General features: G+C 42.6%; 2 protein-coding genes and 2 pseudogenes across 9 annotated transcripts in view; 2 read left to right on the top strand and 2 right to left on the bottom strand.

The window, feature by feature from the left end:
• Positions 1-1,885, bottom strand: part of rhobtb3 (Rho related BTB domain containing 3) — a 37,654-nt gene extending 35,769 nt beyond the window's left edge. The window contains exons 1-3 of one of the 3 annotated variants that reach the window (XM_042324693.1): positions 1,803-1,885; positions 1,214-1,522; positions 539-767 (exon numbers count right to left, since the gene is read on the bottom strand). In XM_042324693.1, the coding sequence (XP_042180627.1) occupies positions 539-767; positions 1,214-1,215 (231 nt within the window). In that variant the 5' untranslated portion in view covers positions 1,216-1,522; positions 1,803-1,885. The other 2 variants (XM_024427927.2, XR_006083799.1) reach the window with 2 other exon arrangements.
• A 7,567-nt stretch (positions 1,886-9,452) lies between these two features.
• Positions 9,453-12,212, bottom strand: LOC112255332 (annotated as a pseudogene).
• Positions 10,626-16,508, top strand: nudt2 (nudix (nucleoside diphosphate linked moiety X)-type motif 2). 6 transcript variants are annotated; one of them, XM_024427925.2, is made up of 3 exons: positions 10,626-10,651; positions 15,091-15,223; positions 15,735-16,508. In XM_024427925.2, exons 2-3 carry the CDS (start codon positions 15,097-15,099, stop codon positions 16,055-16,057), a joined length of 450 nt encoding a protein of 149 aa, XP_024283693.1. In that variant the 5' UTR covers positions 10,626-10,651; positions 15,091-15,096; the 3' UTR covers positions 16,058-16,508. The 6 variants fall into 6 exon arrangements, with proteins under 6 accessions (XP_024283693.1, XP_024283691.1, XP_024283687.1 ...); XM_024427923.2 differs by lacking the exon at positions 10,626-10,651 and adding an exon at positions 12,231-12,296 and having other exon boundaries at positions 15,094-15,223; XM_024427919.2 differs by lacking the exon at positions 10,626-10,651 and adding an exon at positions 12,840-13,007.
• A 2,225-nt stretch (positions 16,509-18,733) lies between these two features.
• LOC112254935 lies at positions 18,734-19,718 on the top strand (annotated as a pseudogene).
• Positions 19,719-19,831: the final 113 nt, after the last annotated feature.

Genomic DNA, 19,831 nt, shown 5'->3' with positions numbered 1-19,831 from the left:
AAGAGCGTCTGCTAAATGACTAAAATGCTAAATGCAAATGACAAGAGAAAAACTGATGATACACTATCCAATTTCGAAATTGCACCTTGTGCATTCTACTATTACAACTTTCAAGAGTAAGTTAAATGCCGGACTGAGTTCATTTACAAAAAAAATAAAACACTCCCATAGGGGACGACGCTGAAGGGGTCAACATTTATTAGGATGTCATTGTCTTCCTACTTGTCTGTTTTAACTCTCAATCATTTCTTATCACCTTACAGAACTGTGTAAGTAATTTGGTCTCTCACTTGTAACACTCTCTAACCCCATTTCTTGTACTCCCCCTTTTCCAGCCCCCCTTCCCTTTACTCTATCACAGCCCCATACACAATCACCCACCCTAACAGCTCCAGGGCCAAACCTACATAACAACCCTCTGACTCACCACACACACACACACACACACACACACACACACACACACACACACACACACACACACACACACACACACACACACACACACACACACACACACACACACACACACACACACCCAGCTAGGGCAGTCCTGCACCACCACAGTGACGTCTCCAAACACGCGGGATGTGTACTCCATGAAGGCCGAGTTGGACAGACTGCTCTCCTCAGGTCCTCCAGCCACAGCTCCATGGCCCAAGTAGCTCCACAGCAGGCCCCCCTGGAGCTGGCCCTGACCCATGGCCTCTTCCCCGGGCCTCGCTCCCCCGGGGCACTCGCTCCCCAGCGCAACAATATGAATGGACCTGTAAGCAAAGCACACCAGCGGGGGACACAGTGAAAGTCGGAACCTGGTACACTATGGGGGTGAATGTGATGTGTCTCTCAAATACATTGTTGAATGCAGCAAAGGAGGGGATGTAATTTAGGGGGAAAGTGTGGTGAACATGTCTCTAATGCTGTACCTGTGAGGGATGCAGCAAGGAGGGAATTAAGAAGTGCATTTTCCCCTTATTATACATGTCAATCACGGAGACAATGCATCACGTTGTGTCATTGAGCAATGACACTTGACAGGCGATACTCAGTCTGAATTTTTTAGATGAGAAAATAATTGGAGGAGAATTGCATTATTATTATTATTATAAATATTATTATCATTAGGCAATTGCCTAATCCTATAACCTATTTTTGGCGAAACATGTGTGGTGCAAGCACATACATGCAAGGGGAGGTACAGAGAGCAACTTACATGGTCACCACGGTTTTCCGCTGGTCAATGCCTCTTAAACACGTTCTCCCCCGATGCGTTTTCACATGAGTCCGCAGTGAAAGGCTTTTCCGCAATGAGTATCTGGTACAAGGACGCTAATCCCTCATATCCATGGCTCGCTCACCGCGATCACGTTTGGATTGTTGTATTTCCTTCTCGTTGTTCATTCATAAAGCACAACCTCCTACAGTTTAGGGTAATGTCCTGTCCGCATAGAGACGCTGCGTCCAGGCTTGCAAGAATGTAAACACCGCTTGGATCTAGCCGGCGACATGGACTACCAATCCCCTTAAAAAAGAAACCATTTGTAAATCAGTAAGAAAAAAATTAAAATAAAAAACTAGGCGGAGAAAGCAGAACCTGAGGCTCGTGTCACGGCTCGATCCAATGAAAATGGACGTCACCTTATAAAACAAAGTCCCCTGGGCAGAGGAAGAAAAGTGGGGAGATAATATACAGAGAGAGAGAGGGGGAGGGAGGGAGAAGGGGGAAAGACTGGAAAAGAGCAACAGACCTTCTGGAGAGTGGACTCGCCTGACTCAGCAACAAAGACTAGACACACACTTACAGTACATACACGCCAACAGCAGCACACGTCCACAAATGACGCGCAGCCCTAATTGCATTGTAATGTCCACTCTTTACGTGGCCCTCTCAACACACCCACTGCTTTCTCCATAGTATGTATAAAAAAACTCGCCCGTTCGTTGACCTAATCTTATTTATTCTTATTATTCCAGCAGATAATAATGAATGCAAGTGATTGGGTTTGACAACATGGTCTTTGATTTGCATTATTCGGTGGCTGTGAACACAAATAAATCCAACAACAGAAGCTAAATTAGGAAGGATTATCGTCAAAACATGTCACTGCGACAAAGTGACAAACACCGGACCGCTCTATTCTCACTATAATAATATAGTGATTGCATGATAATTGTCTATTCCAACATTGCGCCTCTCAGCAATCTATGATCATGTATAATGAATGAGGCTCATTTACTCTCCCAATCAATGTATGTAATTGACTTGCAATTCTTGAAGTCGTGACATGATCGCCAATAGGGCCTATACACCAAGACACTGTGCCTTATGCAATGATAATGGCATGATAATTGTATGGTAATTGGAAGATAACGGTGTGATAATGTCGTGATAATGAAGCAGTGTTGAAGCTGGCATATATGCTAATTAAGCTTGAGCCAATGGAATAATTGGTGTTAATTGATTGATGCAGTGTGATACTGTAGTATTTGTATTTATTACAGATCCCCATTGGCAGCAGCTACTCTTCCTGGGGTCCAGCAAAATGAAAGCAGTTTATACAATAAAAATAAAAAATACAATACATTCACAGGTTTCACCACACACTGTGTGCCCTCAGGCCCCTACTCCACCACTACCACATATCTACAATACAAAGTCCATGTGTATGTGTGTATAGTGTGCATGTTAAAGTGTGTGTGTATATGCATTACTGGTGTGGAATAGAGTTCCATGTACTCATGGCTCTATGAAGTACTGTGCCCATCCCATAGTGTGTTCTGGACTTGGGGACTGTGAAGAGGCATGTCTTGTAGGGTATGCATGGGTGTATGAGCTGTGTGCCAGTAGTTCAAACAGACAGCTTGGTGCACTTAACATGTCAATTCCTCTCACTTTTAATGAGTTATGTGCAGTAGGTAGGGACTCTGTAGGCTCTACCTACTGCAGTAGGCTCTACCTACTGCACATAACTCACTAAAAGTGAGAGGAATTGACATGTTAAGTGCACCGAGCTGTCTGTCACTTTTAATGAGTTATGTGCAGTAGGTAGAGTCCCCTTTGGACAAACCCCAGGATCTTAATGGGTTGTTCCCTCAAGGGGACAGACATGAAGACAAATCAAATCAATTTTGCGCTGTGAAATGCTTTCAAGCCCTTAACCAACAATGCAGTTCAAGAAATAGAGTTAAGAAAATATTTACTAAATAAACAAAAGTAAAAAATGTAATAAAAAGTAACACAATAGAATAACAGTAACGAGGCTATATTCAGGGGTACCAAGTCATTGTGCGAGGGTACAGGTTAGTCGAGGTAATTTGTACATGTAGATGGGGGTAAAGTAACTATGCATAGATAATAAACAGCAAGTAGCAGCAGTGTAATGTAAATAGTCTGGGTGGCCATTTGATTAATTGCTCAGCAGTCTAATGGCTTGGGGGTAGCCATTCGGCCTATATGTAGCAGGGGTTGTTCGGTGAACCACACTCATGTGAAGAGTATCTTGCTTAAGTGAGACCTGAAGATTTGCGTTGACTCCCTGAGCAAATGCCCTTGCACCTTAGCTCAGCGGGCTAACACTGTCCGAACCCAGGGTCACATTGGTGTTCTGACTTAGATGGATCTCTGCAAGGAACAAGAGGTCAACGCGGGGGGTGAAGTGTAATGCAGGTGTTTCAGCTTGCGCGATGAGTAGCCTTTAGCTTAGTAGGCTAACACAGTCTTCTGCATAGAAGAACAGGGTTCAAACAGAGTTGGTGAACTCAGACCTGCACTATGACTGAAAAATCATGTTTTCTATTTTATATTCATGACTTCAAAAGAAACAGTCGCAAACTTTGCACTGGAATGCTTACCAAATGTGCCCTTGTCTGGAACCAAATAAAGCCTAAGAGCCTATTAACCTACCTTTCCATGACATGACTCTCCTAAAAAAATAACATCTATAATTCAACATTGTTTGATTGTGCATGCCTACGTTTGTGAATTGCATTACCATATTATAATATTTAATTTCTTAGTTATTATTGTGCTCAGTTTTATGTTACCTTGGGCATTTGTCATGTCTTGATGCAATGCAATGCGTCACATAAGGGCTTGCGGCTCTATTCGCGTGCATCAGAGGTTACTGCAGATCAGCAGAAGAAAACAGGATCATTCACGCACGAGAGCATATTAATATGCCCCCACACAAATTCCCGGACCACTGACTTCTGCTATTCAATGGCCGATAGAGTACAACTAGGCCGATCACTCTCAACTCCAAGCATAATAATGCTCCTTTGTGGTGAGAAATTGGCTGGTAATATGTGGATTCGATTTTCAAAGGAACTATTTTCTTTTCTTTTAAATAGTACCAGATAGGGGTTCTTTGTCTTGTAACCATAGCAAACTTTTTTGGGTGCCACAGTATATAGAACCCTTTTTTTAAAGGTTCAATAAAGAACCATGCTCCCAAGGTTCTAAATGGAAACTGTATGGTGCTATTATAAAGAACCCTTTCATAAGGTTCTAGAAAGAAACATTAAAAAAGGTTCTATATAGCACCATAACAGGCTTTCACTATGGTTACAAACATTTTGGGGATATACAGAACCCTTTCTTATGGTACTTTATATAACCTTTATGGAGAAGGGTTCTATAAATAACCTTTCTCAATCTCAAAGGTTCTTTGTAGATCCTTTTGAAGAACCATACAGGGTTTTTTATTCTGGACAGTCATATTATATTGTTCAAATTCCATAGGTGGTATTATTGTGTTAAGGTGAATGAAGTGAGCTACCTCTGGAACAGCTGGGGGTCCCTGAGCAGGTAATTGAGAACCACTGACTGATTTAGTCAACCGTTCACAATTGACACAATTCCACCATTGAAGAGCTCAGAGGGTTATTTGAGGCATTATGGTTCCACATTGAACCATCACCCTTCCCAAAGAAACCCAGATTTTTTTGTGTGTACTGTCACCTCTTTAGTTTGAATTTGAAATGACATTGCATTATTCTATAGACTATAGCTTGGCATTGCACTATTCTATAGGCTATAGCCTGGCAGGGAAATTGAACCCTGGTGTCTTAATCACATCATAGGGCCATTTATTTGAGCTTGAAACTACACTGAACTAAAATATACAGTTCCAGTCAAAAGTTTGGACACACTTACTCATTCAAGGGTTTTTCTTTATTTTTACTACTTTCTACATTGTAGAATAATAGTGAAGACATCAAAACTATGAAATAACACATATGGAATCATGTACTAACCAAAAAAGTATTAAACAAAGCAAAATATATTCTTCAAAGTAGCCACCCTTTGCCTTGATGACATCATTCTCTCAACCAGCTTCATAAGGTAGTCACCTGGAATGCATTTCAATTACCAGGTGTGCCTTGTTAAAAGTTATTGTGTAGAATTTCTTTCCTTATTAATGTGTTTCAGCCAATCAGTTATGTTTTGACAAGGTAGGGGTGGTGTACAGAAGATAGCCCTATTTGGTAAAAGACCAAGTCCATATAATGGCAAGAATAGCTCAAATAAGCAAAGAGAAACAACAGTCCATCATTACTTTAAGACATGAAGGTCAATCAATCTGGAAATTTTCAAGAACTGAAAGTTTCTTCAAGCACAGTTGCAAAAACCATTAAGCGCTATGATGAAACTGGCTCTCATGAGGACTGCCACAGCTAAGGAACCACCAGAGTTACCTCTGCAGCAGAGGATAGGTTTATTAGAGTTAACTGCACCTCAGATTGCAGCCCAAATAAATGCATCACAGTTCAAGTAACAGACACATCTCAACATCAACTGTGCAGAGGAGACTGCGTGAATCAGGCCTTCATGGTTGAATTGCTGCCAAGAAACCACTACTAAAGGACAACAATAAGAAGAGGAGACTTGCTTGGGCCAAGAAATATGAGTAATGAACATAAGACCTGTGGAGATCTGTCCTTTGCTCTGATGAGTCCAAATTTGAGATTTTTGGTTCCAACCGCCGTGTCTTTGCGTGACGCAGAGTAGGTGAACAGATGATCTCCACATGGCAGCATTCGCGCAAACTGAAAGCGTGAACCACTGCATTTAACCATGGAAAGGTGACTGGGAATATGGCCAAATACAAACAGTGTAGTTATTCCCTCCGCTGTCCCCACATGTTTCAAGATGGCCACTATTGTTCCTGTACCCAAGAAGGCAAAGGTAACTGAACTAAATTACTATCGCCCTGTAGCACTCACTTCTGTCATCATGAAGTGCTTTGAGAGACTAGTCAAGGATCATATCACCTCCACCTTACCTTTCACCAGAGACCCACTTCAATTTGCTTACCGCCCCAATAGGTCCACAGACGATGCAATCGCCATCACACTGCACACTGCCCTATCCCATCTGGACAAGAGGAATACCTATGTAAGAATGCTGTTCATTGACCATAGCTCAGCATTCAACACCCTCCATGCTCATCATTAAGCTTGAGGCCCTGGGTCAACCCTGTGCAAGTGGGTCCTGGACTTCCTGACGGGCCGCCCCCAGGTGATGAAGGTAGGAAACAACATCTCCACTTCACTGATCCTCAACACTGGGGCCCCACAAGAGTGCGTGCTCAGCCCCCTCCTGTACTCCCTGTTCACCCATGACTGCGTGGCCATGCACTCCTCCAACTCAATCATCAAGTTTGCAGACGACACAACAGTAGTAGGCTTGGGGGTGCTGGTGAGCAGCAACATGTGAAGGGCGAACAATATACTATTAATACTTGACCAACATCTCCCTCACCATGTTCATTTTGTAACATTTCATTTGGAATCGAACCCAATTTACTAATCAGGCTTTTTTTCTGACATTTTTGGCCTTTTAATCGTAAAATGTTGAGACAACAACGGCTGCGAGCCACAAAGAAGCAGGTCTCTGCTGAAGTCTCGGGCTCACCTGACACGGACTCTGATCCCCCCGACCTAGCCATGGTAATGGCGGCTATCATTAAATCTGAACAGACTGCTGACTAAGGTGGAGTCACTATTCACTGACATATCCACACAAATAGCTATTCTTGCCACCGAGGTCTACATAAAGATCGACTTTGTTAAGGAAGCGAGACGTGACATCCGTCTGAATAGCCTGAAAGATGGCGCAAATATTTTCCGAATAAGTGGTGACACTGGAAGAGCAAGTCACCCGGCTATCATCAGATGTTGTCAAACTCACTTCCAAGCCACTGCCTGTTTACCCAGCTATTATTCAGAAATCAAGGTCAGTACAGGTGCATCAAAGCTTGGACCGAGAGACTGAAAAACAGCTTCTATCTCGAAGCCATCAGACTGTTAAACAGCCATCACTAACACAGAGAGGCTGCTGCCTACATACAGACTTGAAATCATTGGCCACTTTATTTAATGGATCACTAGTCACTTTAATAATGCCACTTTAATAATGTTTACATATCTTGCATTACTCATCTCATATGTACACTACCATTCAAAAGTTTGGGGTCACTTAGAAATGTTATTTTTTATTGAAAGAAAAGCACATTAAGAAAATATTAAGATGGGCAAAAGAACACAGACACTGGGCAGAAGAACTCTGTGTACTTTTGCCCATCTTAATCTTTTATTTTTATTGAGACATGGCTTTTTCTTTGCAACTCTGCCTAGAAGGCCAGCATCCCGGAGTCGCCTCTTCACTGTTGAGGTCGAGACTGGTGTTTTGCGGGTACTATTTAATGAAGCTGCCAGTTGAGGACGTGTGAGGCGTCTGTTTCTCAAACCAGACACTCTAATGTACTTGACCTCTTGCTCAGTTGCAGGAATGTCCAACAGAGCTGTTGCCAGATAATTGAGGGGGGTTGAGGAGTATTTCTGTCTGTAATAAAGCCCTTTTGTGGTGAAAAACCTCATTCTGAATGGCTGGGCCTGACTCCGCAAGGGTTAGGCCTGGCTCCCCAGTGGGTGGGCCTATGCCCTCCCGGGCCCACCCACAGCTGCGCCCGTGCCCAGTCATGTGAAATCCATAGATTTCAATTGACTGATTTCCCTCTATGAACTGTAATTCAGTAAAATCTTTGAAATAGTTGCGTTTATATTTTTGTTCAGTGTAGATTGCCAAAAAACATCCTTTATTTAAGCATGTAGCTGCCAGGAGGGCTGCAACAGCAGTTTACTAGCCCCAGGCACAAACATTCAGTAGCCTACCATGGACAGTGCCTTGATCAGTGCAAACTAAAATAACATCACCATGACCATGCAACAATGGATTTGCTATTGTTCCCATTCCCCTGACAAATTAAATTGTGAAATAAATAGGCTAAAAATCTATTGCAATACTGCTATTGGACTCTTTTACTCTTCTACTAAACATGAGTAGACCTACACATTGCGTAGGTCCACTAAGCTTACTGTCCACTATGACATCTAGATAGACATCATCTCTTTATATTATGTGAGTTGTTTTTCTTCTTCTGGTGTTGAACACCCGGGACACACTCTAGACCGTAGGCGGAATGCGGCCTAGCCTGTCCATAGGAGGAAAACAAGCTATCAGCACTCATTTTACTATCTGAACCACAGGAGTCTTGTGCTAATCAGGCAGTGGAAGCCGCTGAGGGGAGGATGGCTCATAACATAGGCACATGCACACGCACACGCACACACACACACGATAACATATGCACTATACACACACGTACACATGGATTTTGTATTGTAGATATGTGGTAGTGGTGGAGTAGGGGCCTGAGGGCACACAGTGTGTTGTGAAATCTGTGAATGTATTGTAATGTTTTTAAAATTGTATAACTGCCTTAATTTTGCTGGACCCCAGGAAGAGTAGTGCTGCCTTGGCAGGAACTAATAGAGATCCTTAATACATATAAATAATAATGGACATTTGATAATGAAATACAAATAATAATTCACATTTGACTTGTAGCTCCTTCTCAAGTTGGATGAGTTAAGTCTACCCGGAAACACAGGAAGTTGGTGGCACCTTAATTTGGGAGGGCAGGCTCGTGAAATTGGCTGGAACGGAGCAAATGAAATGGCATCAAACACATGGAAACCGCTCCAGCCATTATTACGAGCCTGCCCTCCCCAATTAAGATGTCACAAACCTCTTGTGTTTCCTGGTAGACTTAACTCATCCAACTTGAGAAGGAGCTACAAGTCAAATGTTCAACAAACAAAACATAACCCCCTACCCCACACATTAAGGATAGAGACATTCGTTTTTAGTTCAGTCAAATCCTGCCTTCAGAATTTTTATGTCGTGATCTGATTTGCCACTTACGCACCTGGACATGAATCAAATGTCAAAGGTCGAGGTTGCCATAAATACTTCATTCCCATTTGAATACAAGTAAACTTCAGGAAAACCCCCAACTGTATATTAATAGTTTGACGTGGCATCATGTCCTTGCCTCCTTCCCTCTTTCACCTTCCCTTCAGATCAGTGCAGATGAGAAAGCGAGGAGAGGAAGCAACTTTAGACTATTGACATGCAGCCAATCAGTCCATCAGAAGATTGTGCACTTAGATTTCTTAGCGGCATCTTCGGCCTCTATGCTCTCTTTCCCTACTTTGCCCTTCTCTCCCTGGAAGTAATCAGACTCGATAAAACAGGACACGTGGTGTGACATAGACATCCCCATCGGTCTCGGTCACCGTGTGGATTCTTTGCTTGATGCCTTTGGAGTACCACCTTGGTGTCAGCACAGGGTCATAGGGGTTGGTGGCCCTATAGATGCTCTCCCCCTTGGCGAGAGAGATCTTGAACTTGCACAGTTTGCTGTCAAATTCCTGCAAGAAGAACCAAATTAAGACGATAAGGTCTTTATCAATTTAGATTTAGATTGAGCGTATATGTACAAGAGGAAAATATGTTGCTAGCAGAGGAGGCTGATGGGAGGAGCTATAGGAGGACTGGCTCATTGTAATGTCTGGAATGGAATTAATAGAACAATATCAAACATATTGAAACCACATGTTTGACTCCTTTCCATTCATTCGATTCCAGCCATTATAATGAGACAGTCTTCCTATAGCTCCTCCCACCAGCCTCCTCTGGTCACTAGTACCTTGTTTCCAACTAAGGTGCATGAATAAAGGAGCAAACTGAAAATGTGAAAGATATGCATGAATGTTATATTTATTTACGATAGAAACCAATTATTTATTTGATGACACTGTTAAAAACACGGCACACGACACAAACACTGACACAGGCACACACAGAAACCCTGGAGCAGTTTGGGGTTTGTGTGCCTTGCTCAAGGGAACCACAACTGTAGGTGGCACCTGAGATATTGATTACAACAAAGATTAAATAGATTACAATACTAGGTCATTTACCTCTATGTCTCCATTTTGCAATGGTACTCCAGCATCTGTCCAAAGAGGAGAAGATCAGAGTATTGCAGAATAAGCAAACAGTTTATGGCACTGTAACCATACCGATGTTATGTGGGAAAATGTCCCATAGATAGTGTGGAAGGACCACCAGAGGGCAGGCTGGGCTCATGGATAGTAGCCCAACAAGGCATGGGAGACAAGGTAACCAGAGGCAATTAAGCACAGCTGACGGTACTAATGACATACTCTCCTTCCCCTATAAGAGAGAGAATGGAACCAGCAGAGAGGGGGGAAACTATCTCTGGAAGATGGCCACTGAGAGGTAGGAGCTATCCAGGAAGAACCACTAAGACGGTGACAATCCCGTGACTTTTTGTTGTAGTTGAAAGATAATCCTATTGTGTTCCTGTTTCATCTGGAGAAGAAGATGTATGTTTTTCCTTAGAAGATTTTCATTGATTATGTTGGAGTGTTTGTGTTGACCAAATGCCCTCAATAGAGAACTGTGTTCAATCAAGAAAACCTACTCCTGACTCGTTTATTCCACCTTCCCGCTTTAGAGTGACGCCCAATTACTTGGTCCGCTCACAATAGTGACGTAAATCTACCACCGTGGTCGAGAGATGCTCCCCAAGAGCATTTATTTAATCACAGTGGATTAATAGCACTTTATTATTTATTTATAACCCCTTTTTCTCCCCAATTTCATGATATCCAATTGGTAGTTAGTGTCTTATCTCATTGCTGCAACTCCCGTACAGACTCGGGTGAGGCGAAAGTCGAGAGCCTTGCGTCCTCCGAAACACGACCCTGTCAAGCCGCACTGCTTGCTTAACCTTGGAAGCCAGCCGCACCAATGTGTCGGAAGAAACACCTGACTACTGTACTCAGCTTGCTTGCATGCTGTTCATTTTGTTGGTTGTTGGTGCATTTTGGGGGAGGGGGTGTCTTGGGGGTGGGGAATGGAATAATTGTTTCTTTTGGGGGGTGGGGAGTCTCCAATGGTAGAGAGGCAGCTCTTGAGGAACTGTGTGGGGGATCTTGGAGGGCTGGTGGTTGGGAGCTTGGGCCGGTGGCTGATGGATCGCTGGTTCAGGTCCCCGTTTTTTGACCTTGTGGGAGATCTGTTGACGTGCCCTTGAGCAGGTCGTTGACCCTGGTTGCTTCGGTGTGTCACTCCGGATGGGAGTCTGTTAGATGACTAATGTGATGTAGTTGTTGAGCTGCTTCACTGCAAGTATATTATGTGTGTATATATATATGTGTGTGTGTGTGTGTGTGTTTTAAATGTAAAAAAGAATATAATCCAATCACTATCTGACCACGGTTTGTTGAGTCTACACATGGTATTAAAATGAGTCTCTTATCCGTCCACTGTCCAGATTTCCTAGTCCATCCCTGTATGCAAACTATTTGACAAGATATTCTCTCATAATAATATGAATATATTTATTTTAAAACAATGATGCCATAAGTCAATGGTCACACCTGTTAATGATTTTCCATGGCGGTATAATGATTTAAATGATTTAATGCTATTAAATCCAAGTTAAGGGGTGTGAATACTTTCTGAAGTATTCAGGCCCATAATCATTTGACCCATAGATGCATTTTATTTTTAAAACAAGATTGTTTAAATTTAAAAAACGACCCCTCCTCCCCTCCCCCCTTACTCTCTACTACCTTTTCTCTTTAATAAAGTAAACACATTTCCATTTTATTATGTCATAGTGTTTTCTTTTTTACCTTGGTATCAGCTTGTTCTCCTCTCTTACTGAAGTTGTAATGAACTAATTTTAGATGCACCCAGTGGCCTGGTCTAATAAGGAGGTACCATGTTATCTTGTCCTACCGGCCCATTTCCGTTGGTCATATCTACCCATCTCACTCTCCCAAGTGGGCACGTTGTTTAAAAAAAATCTCTAACACAAGGTGGATATTCGCACAGACAGACTAGAATGTTTGATGTAAGACCATTTTTTTGAATACATCGAATGTTATCAGTATTATTTAGTAAATTGATTAATTGTTATCAGTCATTGCATGAATTCCGTGATAACCTGCTAAATATTTCATAATACAAATAACATCTTAACTATCACAATGTGATCTTTGAGATATGCGCTGTCATTTTTCTTAATTAAGTTTTTATTTATTTTTATCCAACGAAATGATAACATGCCCTTTTTCCTCGAATACTGTAATGAAACAGGCAGGGAGCAGGTCTCGAACCCTCGACCTTCTAGCCCGAGGTCCGGCGCGCTATCGACTATGATTTCCGCGTTTATAAACCCAGGGTCGTTACAATATGTAATGTCACGATTCCAAAGCTATGCGATATTACAGCGAACAAGTTAATCATCTCACATCTCTGAAAATATTTGTTAATGTTGTGCTTCTTGTTCACAAAATTAATGCTAATGTTTGTTTTTTGAGCTTAGCGCCCAATGGACTACCATTCACGCCTTGAAGGTATGCTCCCCTTGTCCCCAAATCGCCCAAAATGCAACGCGCGGCCCATTGTGTACGTTGCCCATGCGTCGTCAATGTGCGTTAATAGTAATCAATGCAGTTTCCCATTTCCTCAAAAGTATCTTTGGACATTCAGCCTACTTTCACGCTATCCTCGAGTTGGGACATCCCTGCCCCCATTCAAGTTCCCATTTAATTTGGTTAAGGTAAGAGGTGTAGAGGTAGGGGCGTCCCAGGAATAGCATGAACTATTCAGCCAGCGGGAACGCGAAATTAGAATAAGGAAAGCTACGTTCAAGAGTGTCTGAAATCAAGAAATGTTCAACACCCGCGCTTCTTACAAGTATTTCTGGTGTAACTTGAGTAATCTCACAGTAAGTTAGTGTAGTGAATGATATAACTTATTTCAGAAACATGGTAGACTAGTGTGAGACCAAGCTAGCGAGCAATAGGCAAAATTTCCCAGCGACAAGAGAACATGTCATGCTAACGCTAGTTTACCGCATTCAGTGTTAACAGACGATGTGGAATTATTGTCTTGCGTTGTCTATGTTTATTTGGGGGCATTGCTAAAATCCTGTAAATGTAGTTATATAGCTTGCTAGAGAGGCTACTGTATGTACAGTAACCACGAACTCAGGCTAGTTTCAGTAGCCAATGATTCAACAACAGTCTTTCAAATCAATGTGCGCTCTACTAGGCCTAGTACAGCCTGCCTTAATTGTTAAATAACAAAATCATTGGAGTGTCATGAAGTAAGTCATCATGGAGTTAATGTTTGAGTGATCATAAATGCATTTGTGAATCTGCAGTGCATTCGGAAAGTATTCAGACCCCTTCACTTTTTCCTCATTTTGTTACGTTACAGCCATTCTAAAATGCATTTAATTATTGTTTTTCCTCATCAATCTACACACAATACCCAATAATAGGTTTTTTGAAATTTTAGCAAATGTATTAAAAATTAAAAATAAATACCCTATTTACATAAGTATTCAGACCCTTTGCTATGAGACTCTAAATTGAGCTCAGGTGCATCCAGTTTCCATTGATCATCCTTGATATTTCTACAACTTGATTGTAGTCCACCTGTGGCAAGGCACACACCTGTCTATATAAGGTCCCACAGTTGACAGTGCATGTCAGAGCGAAAACCAAGCCATGAGATCGAAGGAATTGTTCATAGAGCACTGAGACAGGATTGTGTCCAGGCACAGATCTGGGGTAGGGTACCAAAAAAATGTCTGCAGTGGCCTCCATCATTCTTAAATGGAAGAAGTTTGTAACCACCAAGACTCTTCCGAGAACTGGCCACCCGGCCAAACTGAGCAATCAGGGGAGAAGGGCCCTGACCAAGAACCCGACGGTCACTGTGACAGAGCTCCAGAGTCTCTGGAGATGGGAGAACCTTCCAGAATGACAACCATCTCTGCAGCACTTCACCAATCAGGCCTTTATGGTAGTGTGGCCTGACAGAAGCCAGTCCTCAGTAAAAAGCACATGACTTCCCACTTGGAGTTTGCCAACAGTCACCAAAAGGACTCAGACCATGAGAAACAAGATTCTCTGGTCTGACAAAACCAATATTGAACTCTTTGGCCTGAATGCCAAGCATCACATCTGGAGGAAACCAGGCACTGCTCGTCACCTGGGCAATACAATCCCTACAGTGAAGCGTGGTGATGGTCTCCCAGAGACTGGGAAACTAGTCACGATCGAGGGAAAGATGAACGGAGCAAAGTACAGAGAGGTCCTTGATAAAAACCTGTTCTAGAGTGTTCAGGACCTCAGACTGGGGTGAAGGTTCTCCTTCCAAAAGGACAACGACCCTAAGCACACAGCCAAGACTGTAGGAGCAGCTTCGGGCCAAGTCTCGGAATGACCTTGAGTGGCCAAGCCAGAGCCCGGACTTGAACTTGATCGAACATCTCTGGAGAGACCTGAAAATAGCTGTGCAGCGACGCTCCCCATCCAACCTGACAGCTTGAGAGGATCTGCAGAGGACCTCCCCAACTACAGGTGTGCCAAGCTTGTAGCGTCATACCCAAGAAGACTTGAGGCTGTAATCGATGCCAAAGGTGCTTCAACAAAGTACTGAGTAAAAGGTCTGAAAATGTTTTTATATTTTTTTTTATACATTTGCAAACATTTCTAAAAACCAGTTTTTTCTTTGTCATTAGGGGTATTGTGTGTAGATTAATGAGGGGGGAAAAAACAATTTAATCCATTTTAGAATAAGGCTGTAAAAATGTGGGAAAAGTGAAGGACTTCACTATTTCTGTGCTTCAGCAGGTGATGGCCTTGCGTGCGTGTGGATTCATTGTGTTTCGTCGGCTGGCACAGTCTTCACCTCCCCCTGACAACATTGAGTACCTCCTCCTACAGACTTCATATGGCAAGCACCACTGGACCCCACCCAAAGGTATGGTGCATATTAGTGTTCATACCCTTTCGGCATGTTATAAATAACAGGCATAATATCACTCTTATGGGGGTCATAAGGGTCTATTGACAGCAGGCTACATATTTTAGTAGCTAACACTTTACTTGAGGTGTAGCTTACTGTCAATCGTCCCCTTGTGGGTTTTATAAGTATGACATTACATTACGCATCTTAAAACAGACCTGGAGTATGAAAATCAACATGCCATTCATGGCATCTGACCCATGTCATGTTTTGTGACACATGTTCTCTAATGTGCAGAATAAGGTGTAGAATACATGCTCTATTCTAGCTTGCACTATCTTTGGTCCCATACCAAATCGTGAAACACACAAATACCTTTTGTTATGTCATTAGGGCACACTGTAGCAAAATATTTTGCAACAGAAAACAAAAAGGTTCTGATTGATCACGGCCAGGAAGTCCCTCCCTGTTTGTCTGTTTTCTTTTGTTTGGTGCATAATGAACACAACCCTGTGCTGGTCTCTAGGCCACGTGGACCCTGGGGAGGATGATCTCACCACCGCTCTGAGAGAGACGCAGGAAGAAGCAGGGCTGCGTGAGGAGCATCTGCAGGTGGTGGATGGCTTTCTCCAGGAGCTGCGCTACGAGGTGAGAGGGCGGCCCAAGACTGTTCTGTACTGGCTCGCAGAGCTGAGGGACCCCAAGATGGCCGTCACGTTGTCGAAGGAGCACCAGGACTACCGCTGGGCCAAGCTGGAGGAGGCCTGCTCCCTGGCCCAGCATAAAGACCTACAGGACACCCTGAGGGCAGCACAGCAACACCTAGACCCAGAGCAAGGGAAATATTAAGACACTAATACACACAATGTTGTGCTAGGAATTGTGAAGAGCAAGCTGCAAAAGCAAGTCTCTAGCTTTAAAAAACGTGTTTGTAACCTCGTCCCCAGGCTATTGGGCACAGATGCGCGAGACTAGTGTCTGTGGGACTGCACAGCCTTGATAATTAATGGAACAGAAAGTGTGAATCTAAAGTGAGTTATAATTCCTAATTCTATGGTGGTAATTTGGTCTGAGCAAGTCATTGAACCCCTGTGTCACATACTTATACCCCCAAGGAACTGCCACCAAACTAAGGGTCAGAAAAGGATAACCTCTGTACTTTATTGACTACCCCTGTGCTTGGGAATCAGTGGCCAAATCATTCAATAGACACAATAAGTGTTTTATGTGTTAACATTGTGTGATGACCAATAACCTTTTTGTCTTCCACTTTAAACAAGATTAAAAACCATCCCTTAAATATGGACCTTTCAATATGCAACTTCAGCATTGACTAACCGATCTTTCACCCTTACTCCTGATATATTTTTGGAAAATATACAGTAATATGATTTATGATCACAATGAGTGGGCAAATCTATACACAACTATGTGATAGTTAATTGGACAAGGCAACTACTGCTGAGAATTGCACACTCACCTATAATGTACTGCGATCCTGCAACACATCACCACCAGGGGAGACAAAAACAAGTTGAATTTCACAGGAGGTGCACCAATTCATTCTCCGGTCAGCCAGGGCACAATTCAACCAGTGGCTCATTTCATGCTTGAGAAACCAGATGGGAGGTACTTTTGACAATAATGAATTTAGATCAATATTTCAGGTCAAATGAGCAGCCCAACATCCAATGGGAACTCATTCAGGAAAAGCCCCAGAGCATTCACCCAATTCAAGTCCTCAGACCTACCAGTTCCAATGGCATCCTAAACAAGTTCCCGTGAATGCAAAAGGATATGGTTAAATTCACCTGAAGTAAATTCTGTTAAACTGTATGTCCTTTTAAAGTTGTAGTAAACTCATTGTGGCATTTGATCTTTTCCTACACCAGAACCTTCACTCTTCTTTCCATAATCACATAGCCTAACAGCTCATTAAACTTTCATTAGGAAGTGCATTAAAATGGTGGGAGGGGAGGGCTGAGAGAGGGAAGGAGGGAGAAGGAAACAGAGAGAGAAAGCTTGAGACCGGGACTGGCTATGTGTCCATAACTAATGTTGCCTAACAATGATTGAACCAGGAATGAAAATAATTCTTAATTTCCCCCTTTTCCAAGTCCAAAGATTGAAACCTGAACACATTTTTAAATAAGAGTTTTTTTCAGTGCAAGGCAAACAAAGAAACATCTGATCCTCAGGTGAGAGAGAATATGATTTTGGGTAATGAAAGAAGAAAGGATGTCCAAGGGAACAAAAAATAACTACTGTAGAAAAAATTTGTCTACTGACTTTGCTGATTGAGCTTTAAATTAAGATTTTAGTTACAGAAAAAATGCTTTGATGGATTACCATGTGAGGGTTAAATTTCGACTCAGGAATCTGCTGTTTGCCAACCCAGCCCACTTCAGGGTTCATGCAGTGTCAGGTCAGGATACCCTTCAACCCTCTGAAGAACTAAGTAATATCCTGACTGCATAATCATAGAAAGGGCTACATACTCTGAACTATGCAGATGTAAGAGTGCATTTTTGTGCTGCCTGAACAGGGATCGAACTAGTAACCTATACAACACCACTTGTAAATCAAAGCCAACCATTTTAGGCAACAGAGCAAGAGATAATCTGTTCACTTTCGATCTCATGGTGAAGGTCACTGATTTACTCCAGCCAACATGCTACTGGTGAGTTCAAATCAAATCCACTTTCACATCCACTACACAGACTTGTTTTGTTCTAACCAATATTATTCATATAAAGTTCATGTTTAACTCAGGTTGGCAGAAATCCACATCCAAGGAACTGCAATGAGGTAGGAGTAAAGACAGCCTGTCTCATAGATTAGACGTAACAAAGTAAATGTAAATCCGGGAAACTCAAATTTCTATGATATGCTATGTTTGGTATGGTTACATAATACAGATGGTTGGGGCAAAAATTTAAGGAGCTACTTTGTGACTACTTAGCATGTTAACTAACCCTTCCCCTAAACCTACCCTTAGCCTAGCAAACATTAGCCGTCTAGCCAGAATTCGTAACATATTGTACGTTTTGCAAACTTGTAACATAAAAAGGAATGTGTGATGGAGATCCACAAATTAATACACGCCATTCAAAGCATAACATATACTCAATGGAGTGTCTGCTTTACGTACAGAAAATAAAATTATTTGAGACCAGGTTGGTGAAGAATATTTATCGCATGGGGCTTTCCCTTATTCACCTGACACAAATTAATCAAAACTTCCTCCAGCCTTGCGATCTCAAGGATCCTGTTGAAAACCTATTTAAAGCAGCCAGTCAAGACTCGGCTCTAGTCTACTCCACAAACTGGTATCAGCATCTGAACTTTTATCTCAGTGGAATAGTCTTCATGCAGGTGATGATGATGAGGGTGTTTATGCCAACGCATCTCTCTGCTCTTCTCCTCTCTCCTGTGATCTCTCATGTGGTGGAGAGGTTGTGACATTTCAGAGTGCCAAGGATTCTTCATGGAGGAGACTTCAAAAATCTCAGTTATTTTGGTTGATGGGAACGTCCAGGACCAGAACCGCTTCATGCCAATTTGTACAAGAACAACTACAGGTATGCAACCCTCTACGACACAAAAAAACAGATCCCTGTGTTCTCAGCCTACACCTTCACTGGTGCTACAAAAGGCAGACCAAATGTAACATGGATGATAGAACCTCAGCTTGAAGGGGGAAACGAGACAATGAGTCTGGAGTCAAAATGTGTAAATTACACACATCAGGCTGTGAACAAGGACTATAGGAACTCACTGAACACAACAGAGGTCACCTGTTCCCAAATTTGCACGCGTCTGGCAATGATACCAAGATTTCCACCTTCACCCTGACCAACAGTGTTCCTCAGGTAGAGTCCTCCAACAGTGGGAGCTGGTGTCGTATGGAGTGCAAAGTCAAAGGCTTTTGGATAACTGCAATGATAACACAATAAGACAAAAGGCTTTGTGGTGACTGGAGTGGTACCCAGTAATGGCACTGTGAACTACACTCTGAACAGAGTGAACATCCCATCTCTCCTGTGGACAGCCTGTTGTTTCAACAGCAAGGTGGGACAGACTGGACAGTGGATGGCCGAAGCACACGAGTCTGAACGAAAGGGAGGAATCCCCAAAAAAAGACTTGCACCCGAAAACCCTGGTAGAGCTGCATGACATGATAAACTCATTCTACCCAGGAGGTGTCCGGCTGTTTCCAGAGCACTGTCCGAGAGACTTTACGTCTGAGGACAGGGGACTTAAAAACCTTGAAGATTGTATCTCTCCGCCTCCCTCTCCTCCCACCACTACCAGCATTGTTACTACTGCTCACTCTTGCGGAGATCTGGGTCCTGGTGATGTGGTGTGCATTGTAAGCATGGGGACCACATTTGACCTGTGCTTGAGTTAAGTTGATCAACCTCATTCAGAAAATATTTCAATATTTTATTCAACACCAAGACAATCGTCCAACTTTGTCTATGCAAAGGAATTTGGTTTTATATGTATATTTTGTGTGTGTGTGTGGGGTGGGTGGGAGGGGGGTCTAAATGTATATTCCGATATACCAACACCAGTGAAATGTTTCTTGGGATTGAATAGTTAACATGCTTTGACTCACCT

This window comes from Oncorhynchus tshawytscha, linkage group LG07 (assembly GCF_018296145.1).
Source record: "Oncorhynchus tshawytscha isolate Ot180627B linkage group LG07, Otsh_v2.0, whole genome shotgun sequence".
NCBI classification, from domain to species: Eukaryota; Metazoa; Chordata; class Actinopteri; order Salmoniformes; family Salmonidae; genus Oncorhynchus; species Oncorhynchus tshawytscha.
Note: the sequence above shows the minus strand (reverse complement) of the source record. Positions and strands in the feature narration are given on the sequence as shown.